Genomic DNA, 16,256 nt, shown 5'->3' on the forward strand with positions numbered 1-16,256 from the left:
GAGAATCAAAACTAGAGGGCATAAAAAAGTCAGGCTCTCTTCGCTGGACCACTAGGAATTCAAAATGTATTCTGTACACAATTGCACAACCCAGAAGCTCCATCAGCTGCACGCATGGGGTCCTGGATGCCCCACAAACTTCTCAGCTCACAGCTACACCCTTCCAGAGTGTGTGTATTTTCACATAAATTCTCTCAGATCTCAAAGGAGCATTATCATTCTAGCTAAGCAAACAAAAAAACCAAACAAGGCGAGTCCAAGAAATTGCTGACCTTCCCAACACCACACAGCTAGTTCTGATGGAGAACTTGAAACCAGAATGGAAGATTCCACCCATGTTCAAGCACCCTCACACACACATACCTAACTTCTAGAGTTCTTTTATTGATTTCCATTTCATTCAGATTCATTCTAATTTACTCAATATTAAAGCAACTTCCTCTAAAAGATTATTTATAGACTTAACAGTTTAAAACAAATCAGAAGTGAGTTTTCTTGCATGGCCATACAATTGCTCAACACACTCCTCTTCAGCTCCCGACCACCTCTCTGCTAAGAAGCATAGATGACCAGCTTTTAAGCACGTCAGGCATGTTTTTAGTGGCATTCTATTCACTATCAAGTTTTGTTGCTGTTTTTGTTAAAGTGTCCAGTTTTCTCTTAAGATCATCACCGTCAATGAGTCAGTCTTACAGTGGATCTGTGGGGCTCATTTTTACGGTAGAGCTCTTCTGGGGCCAGGTTCCTCTCCAAGTACACTGGGGGTCTGTGTTCAGGTATGTCAGAGAAGTCACCCGATCCAAATTCTAAAGATAAATATCAAAACACACACTTTATAAAGGTTGCACATATTTCACCAACGGGAGTTCAGTTGCAGGATAGGCTTCTTAACAAGCACTGGCAATTTTGAGAAAGACTAGTTTTCATCTTACCGTAAATGTTTCACGACCTAAGGGTAAGTCACATCCTCGAATGAGGCCCTAACTGCACTATTATGACTACTTCTCTCCTGCCTTCCTCATGAGATTGGTGGGTAGTAAATCCCTGGACAGAGAGGATCAGACGTAATTCTTTCCGTGCGTACATTTAAGCTACACTACCTAGGGTTTTGGAGAAGAGGCCACCACATACACTCAACATTAACAGGGCTTTAATGGGGTAGCCCACATTTAAAGCCAGAATAAATAACCAAGCACGTGGTCTGCGTGGAACGACTCTCAGAACCAAGGTGACAGAGTGGTGACTGCGAAGGCGGCGCTGCCACCGCGGACAACCCTCCACCCGAGGCACTCCGGGTCGGAACGCAGAGCCCGCACCCCTCCCGGTCCACCCGGCCCACCCGGCCCTTCTTCCTCAACGGGCCCAGGCGCTAGGGGCTTCCGCCGTGACCCCCCAAGCAAAAAAAGTGAGGCCTAGGTTACCCCAACCTGGACTCGTCAGAGCCCACCGGCGAGACCACAGATCATCTCCAGCTCGGGGGCGGGAAACAGAGCGGGAGTGTCCAGAACAAGAACACCGCGAGCAGAATCCTGAATTAGGCGCGGGACAGCAGCTGCCGTACTTCTCGCGAGATTCACTGGTGACGCCGGCGTCACGTGTCCTCCTTGCTCTCTCATTGACTACAGAATGGCTCCGCCCCTGCACGGAGCCAATCATCGTCAGCGGAGGGGCGAACCCGGAAGCGATGCTCTCGGCGAGGTTCTCGGTGGAAGGTGAGCGTCCGGAGCGGCGGGGCGGGCGACCGTGGGTGGCGGGTCACGTCGTTGGTAACGCCGAGGCAGCCTCTCCGGTATGGGCATCGGAAGCCCTCCCGCTAGACCGGAGAGAGGCCTTTCTTCCCCTGACGATCGCCCCAGGATCCCCGGTCACCACTTGTGCCTTACTTTGTGTGTTGAGAGAACCGTGAAGAGAGTGGAGTAAAAATAATGTGGAGCGTTGAACTAAATCAGACCCCAGAAGGTCCTGATGCTGATGCAGGGCAACTTGTCTTAAACTGTCAGAGTCTCACCGCAGTCCTCTGAAATGGGACGTGAGGCTCCATCTCACTGAGATGAGAATTGGAACAGTTCGTATCTCTCTAAAATGGAGTGTTGCCTTTAAGTTAGGGAACGCCCTATTTCTCCATAATGGTGTGCATAAAGTTTTATGCCTTAAATCAGGAGATACATCTGGGTTTTATTTTTAAATATACCAAGACAGTTATATGTAGCTTACATCTGGAACGGTAAAGTCAGAGTTAATATGAGTTTTCATAACGAAAGGTGTGGGAAGGGGGCTGAGATCTGTGCTGTGTTTTGGTATTGACATGTTAAGCGTTTAATGAATTGACGTGACATAGTAATTTTAGAAAATAGTTTTAAGATGAAAGGAAACCTTGAAAACTGCAAGAAAATAGTTCTGATCGCTGTCTTAAAAAATGACAGACCGATCAGACCTTAGAAACGTCAGTGGGATTTTTATATTTTACAATACAGGTGCTATAGGCCCTAGGACGTTGCTGGTCATGATTTTGTTGCTCTTGTCACTAGTAATGAAGCTTACTAGGGCAACAGAATGGTGAACACATGAAATTAAGTAGAAAAACACCATAAGGAGTATGTTTAACTGATAAGTTCTTAGAAGCCATTCAAAGCAAAGTTAAATGATAAGTCTTAAATTTAATGATACAAATAGTTCTTAACACAGGTTACATACAAACGGCACAAAAACCTGAGCCGAAGATGGCCTATTCTTCAAAGGTTGATGGCAGAACAATGTAAGACATAGCACCTAAAAGAATAGACAAGAGAAATATAATCGGCTCAACAGAGAATGAAAGTTGTAACATTTGAAAATAGCAATGAAAAATGGCAAAATTCAAAAAATATTGTTAAGAAACTGATAAATGGTTTTCAACGTAACTTCTCGTTTTCTTAATTGAGTCTTACATTCTGGTTAACTCTTCAAGCTGATGTCAGTTTATAAAGTAATATGGCAGGCTACCGGAGTAAACATCTCTGCCCACAGAAAAACTTTAATCTTTTAGTACTGGGTGAATCACAACCCTTCTGTGTACTGAATGTACCTATACTCCATCTGTCTTAACATACCTAAATTAATAGATTAAAATTAAGATAGTTATTACCATTTACATAATAAAGGAAAACATTTTTTATAAAAGATAAAAACTATAAATGATCATAGAGAACAGAAACCTCTGAAGTCCAGTAGTTAATAAATCTAATGGGTTTTAGGAAAGAACACCAAAGGCACTATGGCAATTTATTTGTTTTGTTTGCAAAGTTGGTATCCTGTTGATGATGCCTAGTTACCAATGTCTGACATTGTTGTGTTTGTATTTTCAGATTGGAACGACCAAACAATGCAGATGTAATCTGTCTCTAGAAAGACTGTCCCCTAGTGCTTGAAATGCTTTTTTAGAATAGTAGCAAAAATGGAAAAAGAAAAAGTAAGGGATGATGAAACACCAGACCCAGAAAACTCTTTGGACTTTTCTGAACAGTTTAATCAGCTCGAACTGTTGGAAACCCATGGACACCTGATTCCCACTGGTACTCAGAGTCTCTGGGTAGGCGATTCTGATGAAGAGGAGGAGCAAGAAGAAAAACACGAAGAATGGTATCAATTGCAAGAGAAAAAAATGGAAAAAGATCCAAGCAAATTGCTTCTTTGGGCTGCTGAAAAAAATCGGGTAAAAAAAAGAAACCATTATATAGTTGGAAAAGCATTTGGTTTGGAGCCCAGATACCTGGTCCTGACCTCTGTATCTCTGGGCATATTCCATCATTTCTGGTCCTTTTAATTTCTTGTCTTTAAAAATGGGAGCTTAATACTTGTCTCATTTATGTAGGACTGTCAAATAAAATAGTATATATGAAAATGTACGCCACATTATAAACCGACTAGATGTCGGGAGGTTTGGGGGTAATTATAAACAACCCTCTAATTAAATCATTAGGATCACTCCACAGGTGTGGTAAGATGGAAATTAACTTAGATGACCGGTCCATCAAGTGTCTAACTGCTCTATTTACTCCTCACAAAGTCCTACGAGGAAAGCCAGGCAGATTTGTCATCCAAATGTAGTACCCAAAAATCAATTCTTCCCGCTTGACCCATTTGTGCTTAGTTTACTAAGTCCTCCCATGTGTGTCGGTAAACTGAAAACTGAGAGGGTTTTACACTTTATGATTCTTTTCAATCCCAAAGCACAATGTATTCTGTCAGAGGTCCTTGATGCCTAGCAACATGACATGTCTCTGAGCTTGTCTGGAGGAATTGAGCTCTTTAGTCTCTAGGTTGCTTTAGCATCACTTTATTCTACTGTTAAAAGGGGTTTTTTTGTTTGTTTTTTGGTTCCTATGCCATGTAGATTGATACAGGTGAAATAGAAAATACAGTTAAACCCTTTGTTCACCTAGGGTCAAAGCACTGGACAATAAGCATTTATTAGAGTGGGTTAAATGTGTGGTGTGATATTCAGAAAATCAGATTCTTGAGATGCACCAGAGTGTGATGGGCTGTAACTTGTTCAACGTTAATCAGTTACTGTCTCCTCCTTTAGGGAGAATCTTGAAGTCTAAAGCCACTGGATGATGTAATTGCCTTTGTCGATTGTTTTGCTTTGAGTTGGACTTTTTAAAAGTTCTCTTCCTTTTTTCCTTAGCTTGCTACGGTGCAGAGGCTACTTTCTGAGAAGGCCACTGAAGTGAACACTAGGGATGAAGATGAGTACACCCCTCTTCACCGAGCAGCCTACAGTGGACACTTAGATATTGTTCGTGAGCTGGTGGCTCAGGGGGCAGATGTTCATGCAGTGACTGTGGATGGCTGGACACCACTACACAGTGCTTGTAAGTGGAATAACACCAGGGTGGCCTCCTTCTTACTTCAGCACGATGCAGACATCAATGCCCAAACAAAAGGCCTCTTGACCCCTTTACACCTTGCTGCTGGGAATAGAGACAGCAGGGACACCCTGGAACTCCTCCTGATGAATCGCTACATCAAACCAGGGCTGAAAAACAACTCACAAGAAACCGCTTCCGACATTGCCAGGAGGACAAGCGTCTATCACTACCTCTTTAAAATCGTGGAAGACTGTACCAACTCTTCACCTCCGTCTTAATGGCTCTAGTCATTTTCTTAAGCTTCAAAGTACCAGTGCCTCCTATGTATGAGATGTAAAATATCCCCATATACAGAGAGCAGATGTCTCACTACAGAAATTTTGTTGGATTTCACAGTTTTCTTTCAAGTGACCTGCCTGACCTTGGTGTCAAAGTGTATTTGAGAGGTGTTTGGATGCAGCTGTGGTGAATGACACAGACATTGTGATTTTTATCAGAGGTAATTTTAACTGGACATGGGTAATAGAGAAGCTAAGGATATTTTTTGGTGCTGATCCAAGAGAAAAGTATTTTTAAATATCCCATCCCCTGGGTCTTTGTTCAGTGTTCAGCATATTGACTTGTATTTTTATAAGCTAAGATAACTCAAAATTTTCATCTTCAACATACTGGTGCAGTTCCGCTGTCTTCTCTGCATCTCCAGTTGCTTTCATTCTTAACAAGAAACACTAACAAATTCGTGACTTACATCTTTGTAAGTTCAAAAAATAGTGAAACATTTAGGTGTATTGTAAGATGTAGCCATTCTGAGGAAAGCAGTTAGGGAGATGTTTAATCCTTGAATGTTTTACACTGCCTCCCCCACCACATTCCTCATAATCCTGTGGACAGTCCTACCTCACCCTGGTCAACCCATGTGACCCTTATTGTTATGGCCAGTCAGTGTCACTTTGACATGCACAAAACTGTACCTTGGTCCAAGAGATTAAAACTGCCCTCCAAAGGGTTCACCCGCCTCTCTCCCTGCTGGTTTGGGCACTACTTACCTAGACTCAGTGAGTTCCAGGAAATGTCCACCACTACCCCTCAGCCCTCATTTTCTACAAGCCATGACAAAGGCAAAGGCACACAGAATCGTAACAGTGAGGAGTGATTATCATATGGGACCAGAACAACAAGTGGCTCAGGCTTTCTTACAAAAACCAAACAATAAGAGACAAAATATGGGTAGTGACACAGCATAACTAGAAACAGTAGAAACTGACAGTGCAGAAGGTGTGAATTCTTCTTTAACTGGCACAGAACTTCACTGGATCTGTGGCACCTTTGTTCAAGTTCAAGCTGCATTAACTTTTCTCTTCCTGGTGCCTGCAACAGTTTGTGATGGACACCCTAGCCCCTCTGTATTCCCAAAGGGTCTTCTCACCACGAGAACTCAAGTCCAAGGGAAAGACCACGAGGGGCTCATTGTCAGTGTCAGCTTAGACTCACCCAGGAGTTGGCCTCTAGCGTGTCTGGAAGGGAATTAATAGAAAAGTTTAGCTGAAGAGAGACTGCGTGTCCAGATGTGTGTGGCACCGTCACATGGGCTCAAGTCCCAGATTAAATAAAAAGGAGAAAGCAAGCTAAGAACCAGTGTTTGTGTCTGCTTTCTCACTGGGTACAGTGACAGCTACTTCACACACACTGCCTTGCCTTCCCTACCACAGTGACTGCCTCTTACACTGTAACACTCAAGTATTTGGTCACAGCGAGAAGAAAAACAGCTGTCCTTTCCAATGTCATTTTTAAATGTCGACCTAATTTCATCTTTTGGGCCAACCCATATAAGTCAGTCGACTGAGATTCAATAGTGGTTTAATCGGGTGTGTGGAGCTGAAGGGAGGAGTCGTGTGAAGAGCATGGCTGCTCTTCCAGAAAATCCAGATTCAGTGTCCAGCACCCACACAGAGACTCAACAACCATCTGTAACTCCAGTTTAGGGATTCAAAACCCTGTGCTGGTTTCCGTGGGTATTGCATGTACCATGTGGTGCACAGACATGCAGACAAAACACTCATATATATAATTATCTTTTAAGTATGTGTATATATAACAATTTATTAGAACAATATTAGCTTATCTCTTGAAAACTAATAAATGAATTATATGACAGTCTCAGAAATTAGGATAACTTCAAAAGATCTGGGGCTTAAATGTGCCCTTTTTCTTAAGTGTTCTGATGCAAGGGCTTTGGAAGGAAGTGGAAGGCAGCTTTCTTTTAAGTCTGTCTGAGAAAGTGATAGAAAGTGACAGAATGAACACATCTCAGTAGACTGTTGAGCAAGGTTGCATAGTTACCTGACAGTCAAGGAGCCTTCGACACTAGGATTATTTAGAAATGGGCTATGTATCTGCCTTTGTGTTGCCTTACTGTGTAAATATGGGGCCAAAGAAGCCTCTGTATTTAAAATGTTTAACGTTGGCTTTTTTTAATATATGTATTAATTATGTATACAATATTCTGTCTGTGTGTGTGCCTGCAGGCCAGACGAGGACACCAGACCTCATTACAGATGGTTGTGAGCCACCATGTGGTTGCTGGGAATTGAACTCAAGATCTTTGGAAGAGCAGACAGTGCTCTTAACCTCTGAGCCATCTCTCCAGCCCTAACGACGGCTTTTTAAGCTAGAGTTCTGTGTGACCCAACTGGCTGTCGAGCCAGGGATGACAAACTGGGCCTGCCTCCACACTTTCCTTATACCTAATAGGGGCTGGCCTGACTGCTCTTGACAGAGAGCAGTGGCATACAGACGTCCATTCTGCTTGTTATATGCTTAAAAGAGAAGTCACATTGTTATTATTCAGTGGAAAGAATTCATAGGCCCACAGCAAAACTAGCTGAGGTTGCCTGACCAAGGCTGACAGTTCCAGAGAGCCTTCCAGCCCACAGCCTAGTAGAGTGATGTGATTTGTGGAGTTCTTTACCTAGAGGTCTGAGGGCATTACTTGTAGGTGATGGTATCCCACTACCATGGTAAAGAGGACCAGAAGCAGCCTACAGGCTGCCTGAGACAGCTCTCTTATCAAAATCAAAGATTGGCAATCACTCATGCACATGAGGAGAGATGATTGATAGTCTGACAGGTAGGTTACAGACTATGGGCACCCTACCTGAAGTGGCTCTAGGAAATGTGGAGCTGGCAATTCTGTAATATGATCCCCCCAACTCATCCGCGGTGCCTTTAGGGGATCTGCAGGATTCCTAGATGAATGTGTATGACAGAATACCTCCTCTAAATCAACTTGAGATCTGGTAAAGCTCAGCAGACACAAAAGATTCAGTATGGACAATTGGCGATTTTAATTCCTGAAAACTTTTTTAAAACCTCAAAATTTTACCTCTGAGAACCTAAGTAGGGCATCGAAGTCAATGCTATTTGCATAGAAACATAAGCCTCATAAGTAGTTTTAAGATTTCTTTCCCTAAAAGTCATAATAAACTAAAGAAAATGGCATTAATTTTTAAGAAAATATATATGCAAACCAACACATCTAAAATCTCATTTCAACATGAGGTGCATATTTAAAACCTGATAACTCAGTTGATTAGGGCTTTGCCACCTAAGTCTGGTTCCTGGGACAGATCGGTGACAGGAGAAAACTGACCCCCACGGGCCGTTCTTTGTCCCCCACTTATGCACATGCCAGCACACACATGAATGAATGGATGAAGAGATACAAATGCTATTTTTAAATTGAGATACTTTGCTTTTCATCGTACATTTTCAAAGTATGGTGTGTTTTATAGCACATCTTGATTCACACTAGCCACACGTGAGTGCTGGCTGCTGCGTGGAACAGACAGGTCTAGGTGCCCGCCAATCCCGAGAGCAATGGCGGCTTGTCACCCCACAGGGGTCACATGTCAGATACTTATGATTCATAACAGTAGCAAAATTACTGTTCTAAAGTAGCAATAAAATAATTTTCTGATTGGGGTCATCACAACGTGAGGGTCACTCATACACACAAAGGGTCACAGCACTGGGGAGGTGGCGAACCACTGCCCTGGTAGCTTTGCAGGTTGTAAATGGACAAACCTGAGATTCAGCCCTGGTGCCACTTATATGTGACTTCAGGTCTCCCTTTACCTGTTGAGATGTCACAAGGAATGCATGCTTATTCATGACATTGTAGTTCCTGCTGCCACTATTTCAGGAAAACATGTCCTTCCCATCCTGGGCATTTGTACCCTTGGAGACTGACAGTAGTTGTTCTTTCTTGCTATAGTTTTCTCTCATACATTTCCAGTATGAATTATATTAGCAACATAGAGCTTTTCTCAATAATTCAAGCAACTGGACATTTAAAAAATTCTACCCCAGTTTCAAAGGTTCCAGCTATGTATCAAAGGTTTCTTCAACAGAAAAATTGGAATAAGCAAAATAAGAAAAAATTAAAGGAAATAATTACAGGGACTGGAGAGAAATGAGATTCTGAGAGAAAATGCACCTATGGGAAAATGTCAGGTCTTAAATGGGTTATATGGCTCATTCTGCTTACATCTTCCTGAAGCACCCCAAATTAGTTGCCTCATTTCCCCCCCTTTTTTAGGATGGGTTCCTGTTAATACTGAGCAAATGAGGAAAAAAATCCATAAAAGCATTCATTTCTGGTTCATCATCTTACCCATTGAAGATTCGGGTTCTTTTAGCGTCCTCATTGTGGACCTAATGACGCGGCCGCTTCCTCCAGTCCATCTCATCACTGCAGCAAGTTTTGTAGGTTCGAACCCGGCTTACTGAAAGGACTAGCTCTCACCGTCCAAAAGCAAGCTGCTTTCTCATTTGTTTTTCTTTCCTTCCTTTGTAAGAACAACGGGCTGCCTCAGCATTTCATCTGAGAGGCACTGTAGCTGAAACTGGAAACAATGGAGAATTATATTGAGCTCAGGAAGGACCCGGACCCTTTGAGATGCTATGAGCTCCAATTTCACACACAGCTACCCTAACGGGAGTGTTTTATAACAAAAACAGAGGGTCTGGGGAGGTGCTTCAGAGGGCACCCACATCCCGTGCAAGCAAAAGGAGCCGAATTTGGAGCCCCAGAATCCGCATAAAAGTAGCACAATGGCACACACCTGTCACCCCACACTAGTAAGGCAGGGTCAGCAGGGGCCCGGAGCCCTCCGTGGCCAGTCTAGCAGGGGCCCAGAGCTCACCGTGGCCAGTCTAGCAGGGGCCCTGGCTCACCGTGGCCAGACTAGCAGAAAAGCTGTCTATAGGTTAAGTGAGACACTGCCTCAAAAAATAAGGTAGAGCATGATACAAGAATATATCCAAACTTGACTAATTGGACAAGGTCACATGCACGCACACATAAAATAAAAAAAGAGACCTTTCTTTCCTCAGTTGCTTTTTGTCAGGATATTTTGTCATGGCAACAGAAATAAACTTAGGACAACCATTATATACTTTAAAAATTAGTAATCATTTCTTATATTTCATTGCTGAACTCATTTAAATACATTCAAACACAAAGCTAAAATATATAGGAAAAGAGACCTGCCCAGTATGAGGTGTTATTTGGGAGAAAATATTCCCTACTCCTAATTTTGGTATCTGGAAAATTTAAGTCAAATGAGTTTAGTTTTAGAAAATTCTAATTTCTGTGGTTCAGTGGAGATCATATGATTTTTAATAGTTTGCACGATGGAAATGCAAATTTTACTATATAGCTGAATAAAGTTGCAATGAATTCCAAAAAAAGAAAGCTAGAGTATTAACTGGCTGTAAGTATATGTTACTAGTTAGTCTGCTAGTACACAGAATGGAATCTATACCCTTTAACATCATCTTACAGTCGGTTGAAGACATAGAAAATCAGGAAAAGTGCATTTACTTCTAAAGGTTTAGTAGGTATATTTTAAGATTTAATTTTATTTCACAATTGCATATGTGTGTGTGTGAAGGTAAGTGCCCAAAGAGCCAGAAGAAGCCAGAAGAATGTGTCAGATCCCCTGGAGATTTGGCAGTTGTGTCCTGCTGACTGAGGTGAGTGCTGGGGACAGAGCAGCATACATTCTAAACACCCGAGCCCTCTCTCCCGGAACCTAGACTTTAAATATGTATGCCTTGGAACCACATGTGAAATATGCATTTTATGTAGGTCACAAATGTGTTAATTTTATCTCTTCTCTACTTCCGTGTAAAATTCCATGCTATTTATCTTCTATGTAAAAAAATCCCCTTTTGTCGTAGTTGTTATGAGAAGAACATTTATCATAAGGCTTGTAACTGTTTGCTCAATTTGGAAAATAACCAGGCCAGCTTAAAGACAAACAATTATATTTTTAATTGTTAGAAGGGGAAACTCATGCCACAAGAATGGGAAGTCTGAGTTCCGCTGTGTCCCGCGGGAATCACCCAGAGAGAGCGCACCTGGTCCACCCTAGTTTTCTTCCTGGGCTCCAGGTAGCCACGCCTTAACTAGGTTCCACTTCTTAAAGGTGATTGGTTAACAGAGCTTCCCCCCATCAAAGGCTAGCCCTCTTAAAATATCAAGTGCATGAACAGAACAGCATCTCTACCCACAGGCACAGTACTGCCCTGTAGACATCCTGAATGCAGACATTTTCATAACCCAGTGAACATCTCTCCTCCCCATTCCTCTCTATGTCCCACCCTGGAAACTGCAATCCTACCCCGCACCAATGTAATGAGCTTACTTGTTTTAACCACCTCACATAAGTACAAGTACACAATAAGAAGCAATTTTCACTTTGTGGCATAGAAACACAAAGAAGTAAAAATCATTACAGTGAAAAACAGCTGGTGACTTACCGACCTGGTTTCAAGATTAGTAACAGAATGGCAGTGGGGTATTAGTGGGAGGCAGCCACCGATGGAATAAAGTCGGAATACATCCAGATGAGTTAACAAGTTGACTTTTTTCCTTCAAATGACTATTTCTCGGGGTTGGGGGCAGTAGAAGAACTCACTTGTAGACAGCAGGACAAATCCTGATTTGCCTAGCGACATGGTCAACAGTTGGGTTGCAGAATGGCTGGACAGGAATCTCAAGTCTGGTTGGAACTTTCTACCTGTTGATGATGGTGGTATTTAGGCAGGCTTGACTTTTGCTTCCACAGTCCTTTGAGCAGGATATAAGTCTTGCACAGAAAGCATATTGTAATTACATTTGTTTCTTTAAATGGTTTTGTGAGACAGACCCTCCTATAGGCCAGGTTGGTTTGACCGCATGGTCGTCTGCTTCTGCCCACAGAGAGGGCTGGAATTACAGGTATGGGCCACCAACCCCATTTTCAGTGAGGATGATTTCTGCAGGTAGACATCCAAGAATGACTAATTTTGTCCTTTTATTTTTTTTTTTATAGCAAGTAGGATACATGATGACCTCTTTCAAGTTCTAAAATGTGTATTTTCTTGGAGGCTTTTTGGGATCTTGTAAGTTACCAAATAACTGCATTTTACCAATTCACTGGAGTTTTAAAATACCAGACAAAAAAAAAAAGCACTTCTAAGGAGAAGTGTCCCCATTAACAGACAGATGAGGACATTAAGACAATTGTCCTCCAAATTTAATCCACTTGGAAACATTCAATAAATTTGATATGATGGCTGCTTACTTTAGAAGGAGTATTGGCGGAGTCTGAAACTAACTTAAGACTGTAGGAACTGAGCTGAGACACTGAAGCAAGTATAGGATATACTTCTCTGAAGAAACGCAAAAGCAGGAAGTCCCCCCATTACTTCGTTAGTGTTCAGAACCTAAGCAAACAGGTAAGAGCTCTTGAGATTTGTTGTAAAACTAAAGAATTAAACATACAATGTTAAATATATCCACCTAGATTTATACTTAATACTACTGTCATGTGATTTAATATATTAACTTTGATAATACAATAGCTTTTTTTTTTTGGCTGTGCTATTAGATTAGGTCTTTGGTTTTGTCTCCACCTAGTGGACATTTTGGTCTTTTTCATTAAACTACAAAGAGGATAAACCAAGTACCCCATTTTTACAGCTAAAATAACATATTGTATACTTTTTTAACCAATAATCTATACACAAAAAAATTTGAAGTGGCATACACATTTTGTGATTGGAAATTTTAAGAGATAAAGCCATAGAAGAGAAAAGAAATAAGCTACCTAAATTAATGCAGCTACTGCAACCAAAATTTACCTCCAGGTTTTTGATGTTGGGGAAAAGAGGAAACAAGAATTGTGTGATTCCTTATTATTTAATCAAATAAATGACATTGTTTTTTATGAGTAAAATTTCAAACAAGCTTTTGTTTTATAATTAAAATATAAAATTATATATAAAATATAAAAGGCTTAATTGTTAGCTTGTGGAGATATACCATACACACAACAAAGTTTAGAAACCTTGACAAAATGTACAAACCTTGTAGCTACCCTCAGATCAAGGTGCAGAATACAGCTGGGGTCCCTAAAACCTGCTTTACACCCCTCAGTGTTTCCTTAAAGCTAGCCACTATTTTTACCTCATTGTCTTTATTTTTACTACACCATTGAATAATTTACAATGTCCAACATCATATCTGTGGAATTCTCCCACGTTTCTACATAAAGGAGTTTGTGCTTTTTCCTTGTGAACACATGATTAACAAACAGGTCACCTTGTTTCTGATTCCTTTACGAGTCTTTGGGGCTCTGGTGAATGGTGTCGCTGGGAGCACTCTACTGTGTGGCTTTGGTGCCCTGCTCCACAGTTTAGTACATGTCTGATGTCTGTGATATTAGAACATTCCTCTTTAGTAAAAGCAGGAAAAATAGCTCTTCAAATTAGTCACATAAATTTACACTTTCATTTTTGACAGACTCTCACTGTGCTGCCCCAGCTGGTCACAAACACTCCTGCCTAAACCTCCCTGGCCAGCTGAGGCGGCACTCAACTTTAAAGGATGAGAGCCCAGCTGCCATGTGCCCTCCAACCGTTGCCACTGCTCCGGAAACTGTTTCCTGTTTGTTGGTTTAGCAACCAGGCTAGCGTGGGGGAGGTAACAGATCCTTGCCGCTTCCATTGCTTGGCCTGGTGACAAATGTGGGGAGACAGTGTCTCAGTGTCCGTCAGCTGTTGGGATCTCTTCTGTTGTGTGTTCATTTGTCTGTCTTCCCCCCATGCTCTACTGAGTTCCATACCCTACTCACACTGATCTGTGAGACTTCTTTATAGGTCCTGATTATTTAATAGCTAATGTGTTTTGAAAATGTTCTCCCAGTCTGTGACTTAACCCCTACATTCTTTTTTTAATTAATTAATTAATTTATTTATTATTAAAGATTTCTGCCTCCTCCTCTCCACCGCCTCCCATATCTCTCCCCCTCCCCCAATCAAGTCCCACTCCCTCATCAGCCTGAAGAGCAGTCTGGGTTGCCTGCCTTGTGGGAAGTCCAGGGGGACCTCCCACCTCCTTCCAGGTCTAGTAAGGTGAGCACCCAAACTGCCTAGGCTCCCACAAAGCCAGTACGTGTAGTAGGATCAAAACACAGTGTCATTGTTCTTGACTTCTCAGCAGTCCTCATTGTCTGCTATGTTCAGCGAGTCCGGTTTTATCCCAGGCTTTTTCAGACCCAGTCCAGTGACTTTAATCAAGAGATTATCTTAATTTTTATGTTCTCTAACTTAATGTTTTCTTTTGATTTATGCCTTTTATTGCTTACATAGGAAATTGTTCCCAACACCCAGGTCGTGACCATGTTCAATGGATACCACCTAGAAGCCTTGGCCTTCCTTTTATGACTACGACCATCTAATCTGCTGCCTGTGTTTACTATACGCCAGAAGTCAAGGTTCAGGGTTTTCTTCCAGAGGCACATCCAATTTATATAACACCCGTGCCCAGAAGGTTCTTCTCTCTCAGTAGCACCCCACACCCACACCCACTTTTGTTTATATCTGGTGCTAGTACATGATTAAGTCAGTTTCGAGACTATTCTAAATCCCACCAATGTGGTTTAATGGTTACAAACACGAAATTAACAACCAAGAATAAAAGCGGGGGCTGGGCATTGGTGGCACACAAACTCAGGAGGCAGAGGCAAGTGAATGTCTGGGCGCAAGAAATGGCTGGTGTGAGGGGCTGGAGAGATGGCTCAGCGCTTAAGAGCATTGCCTGCTCTTCCAGAGGTCCTGAGTTCAATTCCCAGCAACCACATGGTGGCTCACAACCATCTGTAATGAGGTCTGGTGCCCTCTTCTGGCCTTCAGGCATACACACATTGTATACATAATAAATAAATAAATATTTTAAAAAAAAGGAAATTTAAAGATCGAAGACGGGGCGTGGTGGCACACGGCCTTAACCACAGCGCTTGGGAAGGTGGACCTCTTTTGAGTTCAAGGTCAACCTAGTCTACAAAGAGAGTTCCAAGATGGCTAGGGCTACACAGCGAATCCCTGTCACAAACAAACAAAGAAGAAAACAACAACAAAAACCGGAAGAATAAAAGTGGTTGCAACTGAGATTCAGTGAAGACAGACATATTGGGGTGGGGGGTGGAGGCGGAGCCGGGGGCCGGTGGAGTGTATCCTGAATTTGTTAAAAGCCTTATCGAATTGTTTAACTTTCTAAAAAAGTAATGCAACTTTTTAATGACTTCAAAAAAAAAAAAACAAAAACAAAAAACGGAGATAACCGCTGCTTCAAACAAACTCTGTTTTCTGACTCATTTTCCCAATTCTGTAGGTTCGTCACCTGTAAAATCGGTGACTTTGTGCGCTGACATAGACAGTGGGTGTTGTTAATTATTAAATCTCTGGGGTCCCCCCGCCCGCAGCAAACTCCAGCGGGTCACAGCAGTGCCGGGCGCCAGCTCCAGGGTCCGGCACCCGAGCAAGCGGCCACAGCTTCTCACCAGCGGGAGGGCACACACGCGGCGTCCCCGCCGGCGGGTCCCGGTGGCTGCAGCGGTGGCGGTGGCGGTGGCGGCGGGTCAGACATATAAACACAGGAAATAGCTATATAAGAATTTATTAACAAGGAGAGAAAGAAATAAAGGGAAAGAGAGAGAGAGAGGGAGAGAGAGAGAGAGAGAGAGAGAGAGAGAGAGAGAGAGAGAGAGAGAGAGAGAGAGAGAGAGAGAGAGAGAGGAGAGAGAGAGAGACAAAAGCCCCGTGTGAGAGGAAAAGCAGAAAGAGAGCGATGTCAGGGCGGGGTCAGGAGTTAAAAGGAGTGGGCGTGACTAGGGCAGGGACCAAATGAACAACAGTGGGTATCGAAGTCGTAAACTACAGTCAGTTGTTTAGTACTTACAGCTCCTAAATTGTGAATTTATAGCAGGGAATCACCGGTCCCGGGCCTGTGGTCCATCCCAGCACACAGACCTTCCCTGTCCCAGCTGGTGACCAATTCTTGGGGCTTTGGAGCAGACT

At 42.6% G+C, this 16,256-nt stretch overlaps 2 protein-coding genes across 6 annotated transcripts in view; one reads left to right on the top strand and one right to left on the bottom strand.

The window, feature by feature from the left end:
• The window catches only part of Mre11 (MRE11 double strand break repair nuclease), a 49,834-nt gene extending 48,261 nt beyond the window's left edge, over positions 1-1,573 (bottom strand). The window contains exons 1-2 of one of the 3 annotated variants that reach the window (XM_075966790.1): positions 1,428-1,573; positions 694-806 (exon numbers count right to left, since the gene is read on the bottom strand). Coding sequence is in view for 2 of the 3 variants with exons in the window: in XM_075966788.1 (XP_075822903.1) it covers positions 694-713 (20 nt within the window). In the remaining variant the exon portion in view is untranslated. Of the gene's footprint in view, positions 1-693; positions 807-1,421 lie in introns of all 3 variants that reach the window. The other 2 variants (XM_075966788.1, XM_075966789.1) reach the window with 2 other exon arrangements.
• Positions 1,574-1,670: 97 nt separating this feature from the next.
• On the top strand, positions 1,671-6,867 carry Ankrd49 (ankyrin repeat domain 49). Of its 3 annotated transcripts, none has more exons than XM_075966791.1 (3): positions 1,671-1,712; positions 3,345-3,691; positions 4,667-6,867. In XM_075966791.1, the coding sequence occupies exons 2-3, from the start codon at positions 3,434-3,436 to the stop codon at positions 5,126-5,128; spliced, it is 720 nt and encodes a 239-aa protein (XP_075822906.1). In that variant the 5' UTR covers positions 1,671-1,712; positions 3,345-3,433; the 3' UTR covers positions 5,129-6,867. The 3 variants fall into 3 exon arrangements, with proteins under 3 accessions (XP_075822906.1, XP_075822908.1, XP_075822907.1); XM_075966793.1 differs by lacking the exon at positions 1,671-1,712 and adding an exon at positions 1,743-1,789; XM_075966792.1 differs by lacking the exon at positions 1,671-1,712 and adding an exon at positions 1,798-2,065.
• Positions 6,868-16,256: the final 9,389 nt, after the last annotated feature.

This window comes from Microtus pennsylvanicus, chromosome 3, assembly GCF_037038515.1.
Source record: "Microtus pennsylvanicus isolate mMicPen1 chromosome 3, mMicPen1.hap1, whole genome shotgun sequence".
Taxonomy (NCBI): Eukaryota; Metazoa; Chordata; class Mammalia; order Rodentia; family Cricetidae; genus Microtus; species Microtus pennsylvanicus.